Raw genomic sequence first — 20,951 nt, forward strand, 5'->3', positions numbered from 1 at the left:
GACCCGCGGCGGAGGTGAAGCAGGAGTTAAGCACTCCCCTTACGTGGGCCGATCCCGCAGATAGTGCAATGCCGGGTCGACCCGCGGTGGAGGTGAAGCAGGAGTTAAGCACCCCCCTTGCGTGGGCCGATCCCGGAAGGTAGTGCAATTCTGAGCCGACCCGCGGCGGAGGGGAAGCAGGTGTTAAGCACTCCCCTTACGTGGGCCGATCCCGCAGATAGTGCAATGCCGGGTCGACCCGCGGTGGAGGTGAAGCAGGAGTTAAGCACTCCCCTTGCGTGGGCCGATCCCGGAAGGTAGTGCAATTCTGAGCCGACCCGCGGCGGAGGGGAAGCAGGTGTTAAGCACTCCCCTTACGTGGGCCGACCCCGCAGATTGTGCAATGCCGGGTCGACCCGCGGTGGAGGTGAAGCTGGAGTTAAGCACTCCCCTTACGTGGGTCGATCCCGCAGATAGTGCAATGCCGTGTCGACCCGCGGCGGAGGTGAAGCAGGAGTTAAGCACTCCCTTGCGTGGGCCGAACCCGCAGATAGTGAAATGCCGTGTCAACCCGCGGCGGAGGTGAAGCAGGAGTTAAGCACTCCCTTGCGTGGGCCGAACCCGCAGATAGTGCAATGCCGTGTCAACCCGCGGCGGAGGTGAAGCAGGAGTTAAGAACTCCCTTACGTGGGCCGAACCCGCAGATAGTGCAATGCCGGGTCGACCCGCGGCGGAGGTGAAGCTGGAGTTAAGCACTCCCTTGCGTGGGCCGAACCCGCAGATAGTGCAATGCCGTGTCAACCCGCGGCGGAGTTGAAGCAGGAGTTAAGCACTCCCTTGCGTGGGCCGAACCCGCAGATAGTGCAATGCCGGGTCGACCCGCGGCGGAGGTGAAGCAGGAGTTAAGCACTCCCTTGCGTGGGCCGAACCGGCAGATAGTGCAATGCCGTGTCAACCCGCGGCGGAGGTGAAGCAGGAGTTAAGCACTCCCTTGCGTGGGCCGAACCCGCAGATAGTGCAATGCCGTGTCAACCCGCGGCGGAGGTGAAGCAGGAGTTAAGAACTCCCTTACGTGGGCCGAACCCGCAGATAGTGCAATGCCGGGTCGACCCGCGGCGGAGGTGAAGCTGGAGTTAAGCACTCCCTTGCGTGGGCCGAACCCGCAGATAGTGCAATGCCGTGTCAACCCGCGGCGGAGGTGAAGCAGGAGTTAAGAACTCCCTTACGTGGGCCGAACCCGCAGATAGTGCAATGCCGGGTCGACCCGCGGCGGAGGTGAAGCTGGAGTTAAGCACTCCCCTTACGTGGGCCGATCCCGCAGATAGTGCAATGCCGTGTCGACCCGCGGCGGAGGTGAAGCAGGAGTTAAGAACTCCCTTACGTGGGCCGAACCCGCAGATAGTGCAATGCCGGGTCGACCCGCGGCGGAGGTGAAGCAGGAGTTAAGCACTCCCCTTACGTGGGCCGATCCCGGAAGATAGTGCAATTCTGGGCCGACCCGCGGTGGAGGGGAAGCGGGTGTTAAGCATTCCCCATGCGTGGGGCGCCCCCGAAGTTTCTGCAATGCCGGGCCGACACGCGGCAGAGGTGAAGCAGGCGTTAAGCACTCCAAATGCGTGGGCCGATCCAACGCATTAATTTAGATCCCAGCTTACTTTGTTTACAGGAAGCTCTCTGGCAAATTTGACGTCGATCCGAGCATATTATGACGTTTTTGCTGTTTGCGCCATCGACCATTTTTGGCACCATCATTCGGTCACGCCACCGACTCCAACATACTTCAGCGTAATGGATCATACAATGCTTTACATTATATGGTGTTAGCTATGCTGTTAATGTAGAACAGTAGATATTGTGTTAATGTTTTCACTGCTCCTAATAAGCTAGGTAAGATATGCGCTGCCGTGCAGGGGAAAAAGGAGCAGGTGAACGGCAAAAAAGAACAGATAAATGTCGAGCGATGCACATCAAGAACAATTTACTGACTAAAAATTAAATTATGGGGTCTTATTTGCCAAAACCACTTTCTGCTGATTATGAGGCACGCCGTAGTGGAGTGCGCCGAAAATTTCGGCCACCTTCGCTTTTTTAATGTGCACCTAAATTTAAGTACACGGGTATTTCGCCCCCATCTAAATGCGGTCGCCGTGGCCGGGATTTGATCCCGCGACCTCGTGCTTAGCAGCCCAACACCGTAGCCATTAAGCAACCACGGCGGGTAATTTTATTTACTGTCTTATGGAAGTGGTACGTAACGTTACCTTTAGCTGTGGCCGCTTCTACGTAGATCAAACGGGGCGGTGTATCATTCAGAGGCTAATGGAACATTAAAGATCGTTAACCAGTGGATCGCCTTCCAATCTTTCCTTGCATTGCCAAGATTGTAACTGCACTTCTAAGTTAGATGAATGCGCGATATTGTGCAGGCATAGAAATTAAGATACACGTCTTATGGTCGAAGCATGGCATACCAATAATGGTGGAAGTGCGTGCGTCAGTCAGCCTTCGATTACCTTACTTAAGGATGAGATTAAATGCCTTAACAGTTACCTCTCCCGTATACGGGCACGTGTACCCGATTGACATGTGGTGCTACTATTCTAGGCCATGCGCAGATGAGTGTTGTGTCTTCCTTCTTCTTTGGCCTCACTGTTTCCTTCAATTGATAGGCAGCGTTCGTGCCGTCCACTTCTCTTGTGTCCGTGTTTGCCCGCTTTACCCCTCCTTTGCATTATGATTCCTTGCCAACTAGCTCAGCTTTCTGTCGTTCTAAGCTTCTTTATTTAGTCTGACACAGGGATCAGTAAAGGGATTCGTTTTTAATTTTCACTTGGACCTTCACATTACAGAAAACTTTACAAAACATGCTTGGTCCTATAGCCTGGCTGGCTAGTAACGGGACCAATTGTTTTATGTACCTACGTAATTACGCAAGCAGTTACCATATTCACAAAAGGAAAACAAAACTGAACCCAAATATTAGAAAACGCATGATTCAATTATGCAGAGGATAACAGCAAACATGTTGACCATTTGTCCAATTATGCCACTTATCCACTGAACATGAAACGCTTCATGGCCGCGGAAAAATTGTGTACTGCTTTCACATCAGTCGGTATGGCATTCCAAGTGACGGCGCTGTGAAATTCTATTAGCCTTCGACCGTAGGCATGTCTGGCAACCGGATAAATTAAAACAGTTGTTTGCTGCAGCCCTTGTACAGCACGCAGGTAACGTAAAGATGCTTAGTGGGAGAGGGTAATCATGTTGTTGTATCTATTATTTCAGTCAATTATCTATTATGTCTATAGAGTCCAGCAGAATTACACGCGTCAGTTGGAACAGTTGTTTTGTGGTATGTGTCCTATTTGAAAACGTAATAATTCTTATTGCCCTCTTTTGTAAGCGGCTAATAGATTTCAAATACGTTTTCCGTCTCTTGGCCCATGATACTACTCAGTAGTTCAGATAACTATGCACAAGTGCGAAATGTAGCATACATGAAACCGTTGTGCCAAAGCATTCACAGGCTTTTAGTAGCGTGTGGCAACCATACGCGAGCTTTGAACATGTCTTACTTATGTGCGATTGAGAGTTCATATCTGTATCAAACATGGCCCCTAAATATTTAAACGACGCTACTCGCTGCAGCAATGCAGTCTCTAAAAGTAAATTAAACCTATCAGAATCCAGCTGTGTCATCCTGGACTGAAAACCATTATTTAGTTTTGCCTGTATTCACATTTAGGTGGTTTTGTTTAAACCATGAATGAACTCTCTGTAGCTCCTCGTTGATTTCGTCTTCGATCTCATTTAAACGGTCACCTACAAAGATTAGTGCCGTATCGCGTGCGTACATTAAAGCTTTAGAGTACAATAAATTGGAGGGAAATTGTTAACGTACAGTGAAAAAAAGAGTGAGTCCAATAACCGAGCCTTGTCGTACCCCACAGACTACTCACCAAATAGAGGCGACAACACCGTCCATCACTACTCGTTGCTGTCTGTCAAAAAGACGGCATTTAAGAAGTTGGTGAATATTCCCTCGGAAACCGTAGTCATGAAGCATAGTTAACAATATGTTGTGGTTAACGAAATCGGAAGCCTTCCTTATTTCTAGGAAAACTACGATGGCAACCCTATTGTTGTTGAAGGCTTTGTTAACTTGTTGAGTTGGTACTAGAACTGCAGTAGATGTGGATTTGTAGTACTGGAACCCATGCTGGTTTGGAAAAATTATACTATGTTTGCATGCAAACAATCTGATTTGCACTGACAGTATATTTTTATTGTTGTGTTAATCACAGTTAACCCGGATATCGGTCTGTAACTTGAGGCACTTGAATGGTCTCCGTCTTTCTATACAGGGACGACATTGGCCAACTTAAGTTCCTTTGGCTACATATCACACTTCTGCCAGTGATAAACGAGAAAAAAGGAGGCTAACCGAGGGGCCTGACTGCCAGCGATGGAACGTGCGCAACAAGTAGACAGCTAGAACGTCTACATCATTTTTTTTATAATTTTACTGGAATAGGATCAGCCCGGTCGCTTTACTAACGTCTAGATTTTTACTACGTAATCTTATCAGCTACGATACGATACGATACGATACGATACGATACGATACGATATGCGATATACGGTGTGCAGTCGTAGTCAGCTTGTCTGTATGCTCGTGGAACCAGTTGCGGCCGGAGAAAACGCCAGTTGCGTTTAACTCTTTTTACTTCATTATTTCCTCGAGTGACCGCTCGCCTCGATGCTCGCAGATCCTTGAAACCACGTGCCCGTGATATGGGTTAGATAACGTGCAAAATAAAATAATGTGAAACACCGTCCTTCATGGAACCTTACAATAACCGTTAAGCCCATAAGCAATATGACTGTCGCCCATTACATCGTCTGGTTTTTCTCTAATAGTACAGCACTTTGCGTGCGATATTGGCGCCTGGAAACAAGAGTCCAAGGAGTTTTGCAATTATGTGATATACTAAGGGAGAGAGCAGGGGCAACAGCCAAAGAGGAGTTAAAAGCAAAAATTAACGAATTTAACCGTTGTTTTTTAGCATATTTATGGATCAACATCTTTTTATTTAAAAAGAAAGTAGAGAAAACTCCGCCGGAAGTGGAGAATAATTCCGTGTGTTTTCAATGACGCTACTACAGTTATCAGTCGAGCCGCCTGACGTAGCCACTTCTCTGCTGTGCTAATGTGGGTGTTTTTCTAACTTTCCGCGGTGGGCGCGGTGCGGCCAGAACCGCAGCTCCCTGCGCGCTTCGCGGTGGTACGACACTGGCGGCCACGCATCGTTACGCAACTTCCCAGATAACAGCACGAGTCGGTGTTGCCACTCGGTAGAGCAGTAAACGAGGGAGCCAAAAGAACCGTGAATGTTCCACAAATATATACATTTCTCTATAATTCTTTCAGAGATAACTAAAGAACGCTACTAGAAATCTTTATTTTACATTTTCACATGTTTACTTGTTCTTGGCAGTAGGCTTCCTGCGCTTCTTTCCTGCAGGAGTCCAACTGAAGTAGTTCCTTGTTTGCCAAGTAAATGAAAGGTGTATCTCACATGCGTACTTGTGAGATGCACCTTATTTCATTTCTAGCCTGCGGGTTTACGCGTCTTTATGGCCAATTGGAGACATTAAACATACTTATCCTATTAAAAGTCCCCCCCCTCATTTGCATAGAAAAGTTACCTTGGGTTGCCCCTCCCCCCCCCCCCCCCCTGAAAAAACATCGTGGGTACGTGCCTGTCTCGCGGTATGACTGTGCTTTAGTTCTTACGTCCAGGTTAGAAGTTAAATACAGCACATTTCTTCAGCTTCAAACCGTGGTATTTGCTTTGCACATTTGTGAAATGTACAGTTAGAGCGTCATACTTTCTGTCTTCAAGATGCCACTTAGACACCTCATTGGAAGAAGTACTTCAGTGCATCCTTTTATTACAGCGAAGCTGTATACCTACCGTCCAAAGAAATTTTCGTGTCATTGTGGTAAGCAAAAGACTCCCCAAACGTGGGCCGATTCCGTAGATAGTGCAATGCCAGGCCGACACGCGACGGAGGTGAAGCACGCGTTAAGCACTCCCCATGCGTAGGCCGATCCCGAAGGTAGGATAATGCTGGGCCAACCCGCGGCGGAGGTGCAGTTCGCCATTAAAGGGTCCCTCACCTAGTCTGGCCATCTTGAGCGGACACTCAAAGCATACATTGTGCGATAACAATCATGTCAGCAAAGTATTACATCGCTACGCGCCGCGGAAAGATCTGAAATTTCAAACCGAATGTCGTTTTTCTTTCTCCTCGCGGCCGCCGCGCTCCAAGTCGGACGATGACGTAGTCGTGCCTTGCGCCTACGTAGTCACGTCGGCATTGTGACATCGAGGTGACACGTTACCTCTAGAATTATTCAAGACATCTGTTATCTGTGCGATCTGTTGCTTGAACTGGCGAATTGAAATTTAGAGTAATAATAAAACACACAAACGGAATGTCTACGTGTTTTTGTTTCACTTCGCACCGAAGCAAGAGAAGTAAGCTATCGCAGGAGACGAAAGATCCGATCAAGAAACGCCAATGTATAAAATCCTCTAACCCTACAGCTAGAATAGAACTGGCAGAACTTTCCAAGTTAATCAACAAGCGTAAGACAGCTGACATAAGGAAGTATAATACGGATAGAATCGAACATGCTCTCAGGAACGGAGGAAGCCTAAAAGCTGTAAACAAGAAACAAGGAATGGGCAAGAATCAGATGTATGGGTTAAGAATCAAAGCCGGCAATATCATTACTAATATGGATGAGATAGTTCAGGTGGCTCAGGATTTCTATAGAGATTTGTACAGTACCAGTGGCACCCACGAAGATAATGGAAGAGAGAATAGTCTAGAGGAATTTGAAATCCACCAAGTAACGCCGGAAGAAGTAAAGAAAGCCCTGGGAGCTAGGCAAAGGAGGAAAGCAGCTGGGGAGGATCAGGTAGCAGCAGATTTGTTGAACATTTGTGGGTAGATTGTTCTAGAAAAACTGGCCACCCTCTATACGCAATGCGTCATGACTTCGAGCATACCGGAATCTTGGAAGAACGCTAGCACAATCCTAATCCATAAGAAAGGGGACGGCAATGACTTGAAAAATTATAGACCGATCAGCTTACTGTCCGTTGCCTACAAATTATTTACTAAGGTAATCGCAAATAGAATCAAGAACACCTTAGACTTCTGTCAACCAAAGGACCAGGCAGGATTCCGTAAGGGCTACACAAGAATAGGCCATATTCACACTATCAATCAGATGATAGAGAAATGTGCGGAATTTAACCAACCCTTATATGTAGCTTTCATTGATTACGAGAAAGCGTTTGATTCAGTCGAAACGTCAGCAGTCATGGAGGCATTACGGAATCAGGGTGTAGATGAGCCATATGTAAAAATACTGGAAGATATCTATAGCGGCTCCACAGCCAGCGTAGTCCTCCATAAAGAAAGCAACAAAATCCCAATAAAGAAAGGCGTCAGGCAGGGAGGTACGATCTCTCCCATGCTATTCACAGCGTGTTTGCAGGAGGTATGCAGAGACCTGGATGGGGAAGAATTGGGGATAAAAGTTAATGGAGAATTCCTTAGTAACTTGCGATTCGCTGATGATATTGCCTTGCTTAGTAACTCAGGGGACCAATTGCAATGCATGCTCACTGACCTGGAGAGGCAAAGCAGAAGAGTGGGTCTAAAAATTAATCTGCAGAAAACAAAAGTAATGTTTAACAGTCTCGGAAGAGAACAGCAATTTACAATAGGCAGTGAGGCACTGGAAGTAGTAAGGGAATACATCTACTTAGGGCAGGTAGTGACGGCGGATCCGGATCATGAGACAGAAATAATCAGAAGAATAAGAATGGGCTGGGGTGCGTTTGGCAGGCATTCTCAGATCATGAACAGCAGGTTGCCATTATCTCTCAAGAGAAAAGTGTATAACAGCTGTGTCTTACCAGTACTCACCTACGGGGCAGAAACCTGGAGGCTTACGAAAAGAGTTTTACTTAAATTGCGGACGAGGCAACGAGCTATGGAAAGAAGAATGATAGGTGTAACGTTAAGGGATAAGAAAAGAGCAGATTGGGTGAGGGAACCAACGGGAGTTAATGACATCGTAGTTGAAATAAAGAAAAAAATGGGCATGGGCAGTACTTGTAATGAGGAGGGAAGGTAACCGATGGTCATTAAGGGTTACGGACTGAATTCCAAGGGAAGGGAAGCGTAGCAGGGGACGGCAGAAAATTAGGTGGGCGGATGAGATTAAGCAGTTTACAAGGACAACATGGCCACAATTAGTACATGACCGGGGTAGTTGGAGAAGTATGGGAGAGGCCTTTACCCTGCAGTGGGCGTAACCAGGCTGATGATTATTATTATTATTATAATGATGATGATGATGATCATGAAGAAGTAACAGAGATGTACTTCCGCTTTGTCTACATGTTCCCACCGTCGTGTGGTCGTGCGCAGGTACCGAAACTATGTCATTTTTAGCGTGTCCCAGCGCGTGATCATGGTCTGCGATCCGCTTGTTCTGCCTCAGTGTTCGTGTAGCACAGAATTATACCGCTAGTCGTGTTTCCCTTGTGTGCGCGCGCAAAATCATGCGCTCCGCGAACGAGACAACGAACAGCTCGCGTGCGACGCCGCAGGCAAGAAGTGCGTAGCGCCGAAAAAAGAGAGCGAGGAGCAAAAAAAATGAAGGCAGGGCCTATGACGTATGCGGCTCGCGATCCTCGAGGTCCGGTATGGGAGAACGTAAGGAAGGAATTTCACTTGCGTAGGCTAGACGGGTTGAGTGGAGAGAGCGTCTTGCTTGGCAGTGGATCCCGCCTGCTAAAATCATGGGTTGGCGTCACTGAAATATTTCTATCTCGGCTATTAATGAGCCGACTAGACAAATTTTTGCGGCAGAATGCTTGCTAGAGGACACGCAACAACTTCCAGCGTATGACGAAAACTTGCTATGGTGCCTGGTGAGAGGCCCTTTAAGGGGCCCACTTACACAGCTTCGCTGGTCATCCTTCTTCACAGAGTGGTAGGGCAGTGAGATTTTTTTTTTCATCTACATTTTTCGTTTTTTTCTTCCTTTAAAAAGTTATGGTCCTAGCGTCGTTTTAAAAAGACGAAAAAAAAACTGATTCGCTGCTTTTTTACCAAAACCTGGGCCAGTATTATTTAAGAACCTAGAGTTGTTAAAGGGACCCTGAAACGATTTTGGCGATTTTCTACAAACGTACTGAGTCGTTAGAGTAGGTTCTTCTGATCATTAATTGATGCATCTAAGTGCTCTGCGTAAAGCGTGTAATTTATTACAAGGTTTTAAAAAGACACATCGCTGCCGATCGCAGCGCAATGCTCGGCGGAATTTTAAGCCGCCCCTACCCATATGATGCAAATAACCCATATTACGTCACATGGGCGAGCTATCTGATTGGCTGACCAGGGCGCGTGGTCGATAATTTTTCCAACTTTATGGTGAACAAATGATGCTCGTAATAGTTGGGATGTTAGTTACTTTGTTTTGGTGAAAAGAAAATAAATTAAAGAGAATACACAAGAATAGTTTTTTAGTACACTTCAGCACTTCCGGCACACAGCAAGTGTCGTCTGCTTGTGTTACAACGTACTCCATTTTGACGAGAGCTCCGCGGTCAGAGTCGGTCTCAGTCTTTTCGCGAGCACTATGATTCAACTTTGTTGCCTTGTGGACTGCAAACCTAGCGACCTGCAAACCGCGAGTCCAGTACTAGGGCAAACGCAAGCGCAAGGGGACAGGGTCTGGCCGCTTGACTGTGCCGGGATGAGCCACGAGAGGAGCAGAAGGGCAAATGTGAATGGTCTGCACGGTGCAGCCACCTGGTGGCACAGAGCTCAACCATACACAGTAGCAGCAACGAAGTGTATTCTTTGCTGCTGGTGTGTATTTTTAGCAGGAGTGTAATCATCAACACGTTGATTTATAAATGTTTAAAATGCTTTACACTTGGTTAGAGCAATATTAGCGCTTTGTTTGACTGGTTAAGCGCTGCGCCAGCAAGTGTCTGGACCGTGCAGACCGATCAGGCTGCTCACGTACGTCTACGCTAAAGTTCCTTCATCAGCTTGAGTTTATGCCTCCAGTCATTTGCCGAAATGACCAGCTTGCCTGTTTTTAGCGGAGTACCGGACACGTTCGGCGATACGACAGAATGCTCGCAACGCACGCTGCTTCGATAGCTCTCGGTCGACGGCCAAGCGGCTAGCGGAGAGGTCTCGCGCGGGAGGGGGCGTGCTCCTAAACAACCGGAAGTGAGTGATGTGACGTCGCATGGTGACGCGGAACCAGTGAAGGCGGAGCTTAGCGCCGCTCGCTCGGCGAGCGAGTTGAGGAGGAAAAGCATAGCTAGGGAGGAGGGTAACTTCTAATCGCTTGCAGCTCCATTAATACGTAACGCTTCACTTAAATTGTAGTGCGAATGTTCTACTTAGGCTGTACCCTACGCGCCTACAAAATTTGTCCGAACCGTTTCAGGGGCCCTTTAAAGACCGGTGCCAGCCTGTCTTCATGTTCGCTATTAGCAGTGGTGTTTGGTCAATGACAAACACTTCTTTATCGGCCAATTCAATGCAAGATTTTCGCTGTCTTACTTGTTTTGTCGTTAATGTCGAGGCATTGGTGTGAACGCTCGTCAGATACTTTTCTGTTGATAGTACCCATTTATATTTGGCAAACAAGATTTTTTTTCTTGAAGCTTGTTAGAGAAAAGGGTATGTCATCGAAAAAAAACTATTCTCTCTGAAACTTATTACTCTCGCACATTTAGAGCAGACGCTTTCAGTTATAATGGGTGGATGAATCATTTGCCATGTAATCGAACTGCCGGTTTTATCTTACTATATGGTGCCCCTCTGTAGCTATGATTATGTGCAGTAGAGCCCTCACATTGCGTTTTATCTTTTGTTTTTCTTTGTTTTTTCAGATCCGAGGACCTGCAGACAGCTCAAATTTTGATGTGTACCCACGAAACTTTGAAATCCCACCTGATGAAACCTCCGGGTGGGACGAGGACTTTTAACGCGACAAATTTCCCCGCACCTCGTCTGAGCACCCCATAAAGACCACTGCAGACAGAAGTGTTTCTCTTGGCGTGCAAAGCAATGCATCACCCAGGAACGTTGCCAATAACATTCAATCACATGACTGCCAGCAAAAGAAGCAACGTTGTCGAGTGACTGAACTCCTGTGCTTAGATCTACTAGTGGTCGTTTTATCTATTTGTGTATGTATGTGTTTATTGGTGCAGCAGAGTTGTGCCTCGTGTGCGTGCGCACGTTTCTGACTGGCATTCCCGGTTATACTTGATGCCAAAGCCAGTGCCCTTTGCATAGGAATACGATTCACTTGGGACCCAACGAGGTATACCATATCGACATGAATGCCACGATTGGGTTACTGTGCGAAGACAGCTAGCGAGATGTACTGAGCCTTACAGGTTACCACACGCAACGATCGTTGTGTCTTTGCATCTGCGCTAATGTGGTAGTAGCGTTTTATAACAAGAAATGATGCCGTGAAAGATAGCGCCTCCATGTTCGTCATATCTTTGTGTCCTGCTTTTTTGCTCAATATTATACGTGTTCCATAGCGTATATGAGCGCACTAAAATGTTTATTTATAGCTATAGTAAGACAGCTTATTTTTTGTAAGCACCAGTATTTCCTGTAGTGTAGGCACCGTCAGTGCCATGAAGGTCCAGCGCTGGCATGAGATCAGCAGTTTTGTGCGTGACATAGCATATGCGGGTGCTTTGTGCTGGATGAACGCTTGTTTCATCCCCTCTATGAAACGACCAGCTTAATCGAAGGCAGCAGCTCTCAGATGCTGGTGGCTGGTCCGTGTACTTAGAAAGTATTTTGTGTGGTCAGGTAGTAGGTAATCACGCTATCATAATAGTCCCAACTGATAGATTTACGCGTTAAAAGAACGAGTACAACACTTGCCCGAGGACGATGACAATTGGTGCCTTGTTGTGCGTGCAATAGCAAGTGCGGGTTTTAAATCGCAATCCCGCACGACATTTACTAGTGTTCCAATTCGGCTGAGGTTATCCCATTATTCACGGATATTACCATAGACATTACATGACGCGCGGCACATCGATAATGAACAACTGCTACAGACAGTGCACTAAACGCAACAAAGGTAGCTAGAGCGAGTGCACTGTTCGCAGTTTGATTATGTAAGATAATGTGTTTACGATTATTCTAGTCATGTGTATTCCCATAAATCGCACTGTTGGCAGCATTCAGGCAATTTGAACACAAGTGACCTACTCGCCTACTCACATTCGAACACGAATGAATTGTCACTAGGAAGTGAACCAACGCGAAGTCTATATGCTATAAATATTGTCACCACATAACTGCTATGTCAGAATGTGTTCTTGAAGCCAGAAGGAAATGCCTCATCGCGACAGAAATTCAGCACCAAACCTGTCCACAGTGGTTTCTCTAGCACTAACAAACTTTGCCTCTCTTTCTGTAAATCTGTCCGCGTATACTTCGTGACCACAGCAAATTTAAGAGCACAAGATGCACATGTTGAACATTTGTGTCAGAAGCCAAGGTGACGCAGTACGCTGGTTGTATTAGTGGAAGACGTTGTTTGTGTGGCTATCCTTTTTCAAGGTTGTATTGTTTGAACAAATAAACTGGGAAAACCTGTCCTTAAAAGGGCGTCATGCATATATCAGATATTGCAGTGGCGTATATGCTTAGCAGACACCTGCATGGGCACCTGCGCAGGTTAATTTCTCGAACATAGTTCACAGGAGAACTCTCGTCGTGGCCTCGCCGAAGAGTCTGAACTTGATAGCAGCACAGTGTATTTCTTACAGTCTTATGCGTATGGGGAGCACTGGGTGCACACAAATTTAGCTTTATTGTTCTTAGAGGGGACAGGAGATGGTTGGAAGGGGAGGTGCAAACACATTTGCACAGGAGTATTTGAACAAGAACAAAAAGGATGCAGATCCCACACACCGTGGAATCGACATCGCGTGACGCAGGTAGCCGGCCACCTATCATCGCTTGGTCGCAGAATGTTACCAGGTGGACCAATATCTGGGTAATCAGTCATTTGTGTGTGTGTAGCAAAAGCACCAAGACTGCAATGATGGCAGTGATGATAGTTTGACATCAACGGCAAAACTTGTCTTATTGCCATTCGACACGAGTTTGCGATAAGGGCTGATTGTTGAGTTCTACATAGGTGCTTAACTGCCATGTGTGAGAACACGGAGTGTAACGTCACCTGCGACAAAGTAGGATAGGATCGTACATAATTACTTCTATCTGTTATATCTATCTGCACATGTTGAACTAGGATGAAGAAACATTACCACCTGTTCGATCTCTGCCGATCATAAAGGTGGTGTGATGTCGCATGACGTTAGTAGCGTTAGCTGTTGCGAGGAAAAGGCTGGTAATAGTGGACCAATCCCGAGCGCAGTGATGTCTAACGCAGCATTTCAAAGCGCAGGCTCTCGCGAGGTACGAATATCAAAAAATACCACGTGACGCACACGCAGAACATTTCAAAGAGCTAGTTGGATTTGGCAGAAGTATGCTCGTGATTGCGACCCGATTGTTAGAGAATTGTGTGGTTAGTGCTGGAAGACAGAGGTTTCATCCAACCTATGGACACATATCTTTTCTTGTCTGGTGAATTCGAAACTGCAACTCCTTCGAATTCACAGGTGCTACTGTCACACTGTAGTGAATTTGAAGAACACAGTAGCTAAAACGGTGAATCCCGAAACTCACTCTTTATTGGGCGAACCTCGATTTTTGCACTACGATCACTGCAGGCAATGCTCGGTTCGTCGTGGTGGTAGACGGCCTGGTTACGCTCTTTCTGGTCATCTCGGGTAGAAGCCCGTACTCCGGAGGCAAATTGTGTAGCCTGTGGCTACCTCGATGGTCCGGGACGGCTCTGGCATTCTCTTCACGCTTTAGACTAGGCACGCGATTGAATGTGGGTGTCCGGTAAGTGCACATAAAACCTCTCCACTAAATGTCTAATTACACAGACGTTAAACAACACAGTAGCGACGACGGTCAATCAAGAAACTTTATTCGGCGAGCTTGTGCCCACGAGACAACCAACACTCAAGGACAACGAAAGCGGCAAGTGTATTTATTTATTTATTTATTTATTTATTTATTTATTATACCCTCAAGGTACGGTTGTACATTGCAGAGGGGAGGGGCAAAGTAAGTAAATACAGAGGCAAATCACAAAATAAGAAAGGAAGGCAAACAACATGGCAAAAAAAAACATCGTATACAAAATAGTAATGGTAAAAAGAAACTTGTGAGCGTTGCAAAAATACATGGCATAACAAAATAAAGAAAGGAAAGAACATACGATATAAAAATACAAGCCAAAATGTAAAAACAATGACATAAAAGCAGTTATTATACAGAACAAGCAAACGCAACAATAATTTATAACATGAAGCTTTGAAGTGTGCTTTTAAAGTTATTGGTGTCAATAATGCTTGTAAGTAATGCGGGTAAGTTATTCCAATCTTTGCTCGTTTGGGGAAGAAATGAATATGAAAAGCCGACGGTGTTGCAGTGCGGAATGTTTACCTTTTGGCGGTGGTCTATGCGAGATGAAATGTATGGTGGGGGTTGGACAAAGATAGAACGTAAATATGTGTTATGGTAGTAGATTTTATGGAAAATACATATGCGAGATAGTTTTCTACGGGTTGATAACAGCGGGAGGTGAAGGAGAGCTTTCATGTTAGTGACACTCGCAGTTCTTTGGTAGTTGGTGAGAATGAAACAGGCTGATCGATTCTGTATTGCCTCTAGAGACTGTATGAGGGTGTCATGACCGGGGTCCCATACTGATGACGCGTACTCTAGTTGTGGGCGAATGTAAGTTGTGTACAGTAAGAGTTTTAGTGATGATGGTGCTTGAGAAAATTTTCGACGAAAGTATCCTAGTGTGCGAGTGGCCTTAGATGTTATGTGATCAATGTGAGTTTTCCAGGATAGATTGCTGGCAATGTGAACCCCCAAGTATCGATATGACGTTACACATTCTAGTGGGATGTTATTTAGCGTATAGGTGGGGCAGATGACGTCAGTACGAGAAATCCTCATTGTCTTACACTTTCTAATGTTTAATTCCATGCGCCACGTACGACACCACTCATTTATGTTACTGAGATCCTCCTGAATAAGTAGAATATCTGAAGAATTAGTTATTTTACGATACAAGACGCAGTCATCCGCAAAAAGACAAATGTTCGAGGAAACGTGAGTGGGCAAGTCATTAATATAAATTAGGAATAATAAAGGACCGAGCACAGACCCTTGCGGGACGCCGGAGTCAACAGGGGCTAAAGGTGAGTTAGCGTCATTAGTGGTTACAAATTGAACTCGTGATGTCAGAAACGCGCGAATCCAATTAATTACGGAGGGGTCTATGTTTAGAACGCCTAATTTATGAAGAAGCAATGCATGGTTCACTTTGTCAAATGCTTTGGAGAAGTCGAGAAATATACAATCTGTTAAAAAACCAGAATCTAAATTGGCATGTAGGGCATTAGTGAAGAGGATAAGCTGAGTGTCACAAGAGAAGTTCTTACGGAATCCATGCTGCATAACTGTGAAGAAGTTGTTATTTTCAAGAAAATTAACCAGATGTGTGTATATTATATGCTCCATAACTTTGCATGGTACAGATGTAAGTGAAATAGGTCTATAGTTGTGTGGATCATGGGTTGGTCCGGTTTTGTGAATGGGGATTACTTTGCCAATTTTCCAATCATACGGTAAGGTGCCAGAGTTGTAAGATTGTGAGTAAATGCATTCTAGTAGGATTGAACAGTATTCCGCTGTGTTTTGTAAGAATATAGTGTTAATTTCATCTACCCCACATGATGCTTTAGGTTTTAAGTTTTGTACTATGGCTTTGATACCAGTTGCGTCGAAAACGATGGGATCCATGAAATGGTAGTTAGTTGATTTTATCCCAGGCATCGGATCAGGGGTCTGAGGTGATGAGAATCACTGAGTGAAGGTATCGTTAAGTACAGTAGAACACAATAGGTCAGGTACTGGGTCCCCAGAAGTTGTCAGCAATGATATTCCAGTTTTATGGTTGTTTCCTCGTATGGCTTCCCAGAAGTGTTTTGGATTAGTCTTCAATAAATTTGGAAGTGTACAATTAAGGAATGAAAATTTGGATGACCTTAGGGCTTTAATATATGAAATTGCTGCGTGTTTATATGCTAGCCAATGTGTCTGTTTTGAGGAATGTTTCGCTGTACGGAATAAACGTTTTTTCCTGTTCGATAACCGATTAAGATATGTGCTGTACCATGGTGCTTTATTGTTGGCATAGACGGATCGAAGGGGTACGTGTTTGGTGATAAGCTCACTTATTTTATTTTTGAAGATAGACCAGTTAGTTTCTACGGAGCGTTGCAGATAAAGTGGGAGGAATGTGTCTAGAAATATGCATAGTTCTCTGTTGATGGCTTGATAGTTAGCTTTTTTATAATCTCGGAACTTTTTCCGCTGTCGGTATGTTTTTTGTTGTGTTGTTGTAAGTGTAAAATGCAAGATGTCATGATCGCTCAGTCCGGGCATGTGTGTCACCGCAGAAAAGTTATCGGGCGATGACGTTAGAATGAGGTCCAGGAGTGAAGATGTGTTTTGTGCTACACGTGTTGGAAGTCTGACGATCTGCGATAAGCCGAAGTCAGAGCAAATGGAAATGAACCGATTGGCCTCGGCCGACGAAGGATTAGAAAAGGGATTGAAATGTGACCAGACAATGTTAGGAAAATTAAAATCGCCTAAGAGTATGATTTCAGTTCCGGGGAAACGCATGGTAATCTTATTTAAACAATCATATAAGTCATCGCAAAAGGATGAGTCGCTTGATGGGGATCGGTAGCACACACCTAGTATTATTTTTTAAATATAATAGTTATACAGCAACAAATTAGCTCTAAATTGGTATCAATGGTCACAAAAAAACAATTAATACATTCTTTAACGGCGAGCAGAACGCCACCACCAATTCTACCAGTTCGGTCACTTCGGTAAACAACGTATTGGTTCTCGCACTCAAACAGTTCGGCGTTTGTTATTTTACTATTTAACCATGTTTCTGTGAGTACAATGATGTCAGCATTACAGTCGTTAATAACAGCACATAATTCGTCTTTCTTAGGAAAAAAACTACGAATGTTAGTAAAAAGAACTGAACATCCGCAATCTTTTAAGGCACCTCCCCTCGGATGGCCCTAACTTGGCTGTAACTTACGGCCAGAACGAAGAGTTGTACCAGGTGTATGCGTTCTGCGCATTTCATAAATATTTTCACTGGCTTCGTCATATGCGTAGCATTTCCCATCCAACATTAGTTTTTTATATCTTAGTTTGAAAAGCGTGTTTTTCGATTTGCCATATTCTATTAATTTTTTCCTTATGTTACGAGTGGCTTGGCAGAAATCTTCACTCATTGCCGTGTCTGTGTTTTTTAACAAACCTCGCTTTGAAGAGACTAGCTCCCTGGTTTTATAGGTTTCAAATTTAGTTATTAATGGTCGAGTTTTCGCTGAATCAAAACGGCCAATTCTGTGCGCCCGGCATATGTCAGAACCCGTTATGTTAACCTTCAATGTATTAGTCAGCAGGTTTAGTATCTTATTTTCCGATTCTGATGAAGTTTCGTCTGCGGTGTCTGGGATAGCATAAAAGATCAGATTATTTCTGCGAGATCGATCTTCTGCGTCATCAAGACGTGAGTGAAACGCACTCATGTCTTTTTTGAGGCGCTCTACCGTGGCATGCAATTCTTTCATATCTTTTTGGCACTGCTCGAAAACAGAAGTTTGGGTTTCGACTTTCGCTAGTCTGTCCTTTATTTCAGACATCGCTTCTGAAACAGACTGCTGCTGTTGCTTTACTTCAGCTACTGTTTCCAATATTGTTTTTTGCGCTGATTCAATTCTCTTTGTGCGCTCATTCAAGTCCTTCATCGTTTTCAGGACTTCTGCAAGATTATCGGGGCCAGGGTTGCTTTCAACATCCCCACAAAGAAGAAGCAGCAAGGAGCAAAAAGGCAATAGGACGGCTTCAGGGCACGGAAGCACGATAGCGAATGGATCATCTGATCTGAAGCTACGACAAGGTAATTTAGAAAGGCAACTAACCTGCACGACGAAAAAAGAGGTGTGTAAGCCTTTGGTTCTTCCGCTCATCGTGCCTCCGTGCCCACTGGAGAGATACTGTTGGATGCTTGGTCTTATCCTTTCCAGACGTGATGACGTTGACGTCGCACCTGCGCACTGGTGGAATTGCAGGTGGCGCTCGATGCGCACTGTCAGGTCCACGTGAGCTGTTGCCAGCAGGTGTGGGTCCGGAGCAGAGGCGGCATCACAGATTCCGTCCAAGGGTGGAAGGTTATCCCGAAGGCCAACCACCGATGCGCCGGCCGCGAAGACGACGACGAACTGCACGACGAAAAAAGAGGTGTGTAAGCCTTTGGTTCTTCCGCTCATCGTGCCTCCGTGCCCACTGGAGAGATACTGTTCGATGCTTGGTCTTATCCTTTCCAGACGTGATGACGTTGACGTCGCACCTGCGCACTGGCGGAATTGCAGGTGGCGCTCGATGCGCACTGTCAGGTCCACGTGAGCTGTTGCCAGCAGGTGTGGGTCCGGAGCAGAGGCGGCATCACAGATTCCGTCCAAGGGTGGAAGGTTATCCCGAAGGCCAACCACCGATGCGCCGGCCGCGAAGACGACGACGAACTGCACGACGAAGAAAGAGGTGTGTAAGCCTTTGGTTCTTCCGCTCATCGTGCCTCCGTGCCCACTGGAGAGATACTGTTGGATGCTTGGTCTTATCCTTTCCAGACGTGATGACGTTGACGTCGCACCTGCGCACTGGCGGAATAGCAGGTGGCGCTCGATGCGCACTGTCAGGTCCACGTGAGCTGTTGCCAGCAGGTGTGGGTCCGGAGCAGAGGCGGCATCACAGATTCCGTCCAAGGGTGGAAGGTTATCCCGAAGGCCAACCACCGATGCGCCGGCCGCGAAGACGACGACGAACTGCACGACGAAAAAAGAGGTGTGTAAGCCTTTGGTTCTTCCGCTCATCGTGCCTCCGTGCCCACTGGAGAGATACTGTTCGATGCTTGGTCTTATCCTTTCCAGACGTGATGACGTTGACGTCGCACCTGCGCACTGGCGGAATTGCAGGTGGCGCTCGATGCGCACTGTCAGGTCCACGTGAGCTGTTGCCAGCAGGTGTGGGTCCGGAGCAGAGGCGGCATCACAGATTCCGTCCAAGGGTGGAAGGTTATCCCGAAGGCCAACCACCGATGCGCCGGCCGCGAAGACGACGACGAACTGCACGACGAAAAAAGAGGTGTGTAAGCCTTTGGTTCTTCCGCTCATCGTGCCTCCGTGCCCACTGGAGAGATACTGTTCGATGCTTGGTCTTATCCTTTCCAGACGTGATGACGTTGACGTCGCACCTGCGCACTGGCGGAATTGCAGGTGGCGCTCGATGCGCACTGTCAGGTCCACGTGAGCTGTTGCCAGCAGGTGTGGGTCCGGAGCAGAGGCGGCATCACAGATTCCGTCCAAGGGTGGAAGGTTATCCCGAAGGCCAACCACCGATGCGCCGGCCGCGAAGACGACGACGAACTGCACGACGAAAAAAGAGGTGTGTAAGCCTTTGGTTCTTCCGCTCATCGTGCCTCCGTGCCCACTGGAGAGATACTGTTCGATGCTTGGTCTTATCCTTTCCAGACGTGATGACGTTGACGTCGCACCTGCGCACTGGCGGAATTGCAGGTGGCGCTCGATGCGCACTGTCAGGTCCACGTGAGCTGTTGCCAGCAGGTGTGGGTCCGGAGCAGAGGCGGCATCACAGATTCCGTCCAAGGGTGGAAGGTTATCCCGAAGGCCAACCACCGATGCGCCGGCCGCGAAGACGACGACGAACTGCACGACGAAAAAAGAGGTGTGTAAGCCTTTGGTTCTTACGCTCATCATGCCTCCGTGCCCACTCTATGTGACGATCGTCGAAATTTGATCTGCAGATCAAGCGCGTCGGATTTTGTAGAAGATTGGTAGAACGTTCCTGCGTAATCGCTGGCGCTCACGTGCGTTCCAGGAGGTACTACACAATTAGTGTCGCGCACACAGTCTGATTACAGAGTGTGTGGTGAGAACATACACGAGAGTTGTTAATGAATGATAATATTCTGCCAGGTTCCAAATGATGCAGGCGCGTCTTGCGCTGAGCGATAACGTTAAATGGTGAGCGTGGGAAATGCCGTTCTTGTAAAGAGCATAAATAAGTACACGTGTCAATTCCTCCCACTTAGAAAGCATCGCCCGGATGCTACAAACAGGAGAACAAAAACTAACGCGCACGTAATTAAGAAAAAAATTTGGCTCCACGCTTTGAAGGTTGATCGCCAGCGAATCTGTGGTATCACCTGTTCAATTCAATTCAATTCAATTTTTATTTCCAGAATTACAAAGTGTTCTGGTGGATACCATAGGCTAAAAGCTGTTGGAAAACAGCTTGACTAGGCCGATGGTCCATTACAAGGCATACATGGTGGTTGCATCAAATTTGTAACATTGTTAGACACTCAGAATAAATTTTTTACATAAATGCACAATAGCAAGACCGAAAATAATATAAAGACTAAGAGAAAAAACATAATTGATACATAATTGATACATCAGAAAAAATGGAAGTATGTGTGTAAGGGTTAATAATAAGACTAATACAAGTCGCTCTGTTATAGAGAGTAGATAGTACAGACTAAAAAAAAAAACACATTTGATACACCAGAAGATAAAATTACATATGTATGGGTTACA

The 20,951-nt window shown here is 46.2% G+C and overlaps 2 protein-coding genes across 3 annotated transcripts in view; one reads left to right on the top strand and one right to left on the bottom strand.

The window, feature by feature from the left end:
• Positions 1 to 12,717, top strand: part of LOC139052148 (cGMP-dependent protein kinase, isozyme 1-like) — a 455,731-nt gene extending 443,014 nt beyond the window's left edge. For both annotated transcript variants that reach the window (XM_070529239.1, XM_070529240.1), the window contains one exon: positions 10,992 to 12,717. In XM_070529239.1, the coding sequence (XP_070385340.1) occupies positions 10,992 to 11,087 (96 nt within the window). In that variant the 3' untranslated portion in view covers positions 11,088 to 12,717. The remainder of the gene's footprint in view (positions 1 to 10,991) is intronic.
• Positions 12,718 to 15,318: 2,601 nt separating this feature from the next.
• On the bottom strand, positions 15,319 to 20,108 carry LOC139052184 (uncharacterized). Its single transcript, XM_070529260.1, has 2 exons — positions 18,686 to 20,108; positions 15,319 to 18,557 (listed from the first exon to the last, which is right to left on the bottom strand). Exons 1-2 carry the CDS (start codon positions 20,106 to 20,108, stop codon positions 18,508 to 18,510), a joined length of 1,473 nt encoding a protein of 490 aa, XP_070385361.1. The 3' UTR covers positions 15,319 to 18,507.
• Between the last annotated feature and the right edge of the window lie 843 nt (positions 20,109 to 20,951).

The sequence above is a fragment of the Dermacentor albipictus genome, unplaced genomic scaffold (assembly GCF_038994185.2).
Source record: "Dermacentor albipictus isolate Rhodes 1998 colony unplaced genomic scaffold, USDA_Dalb.pri_finalv2 scaffold_19, whole genome shotgun sequence".
Classification (NCBI taxonomy): domain Eukaryota; kingdom Metazoa; phylum Arthropoda; class Arachnida; order Ixodida; family Ixodidae; genus Dermacentor; species Dermacentor albipictus.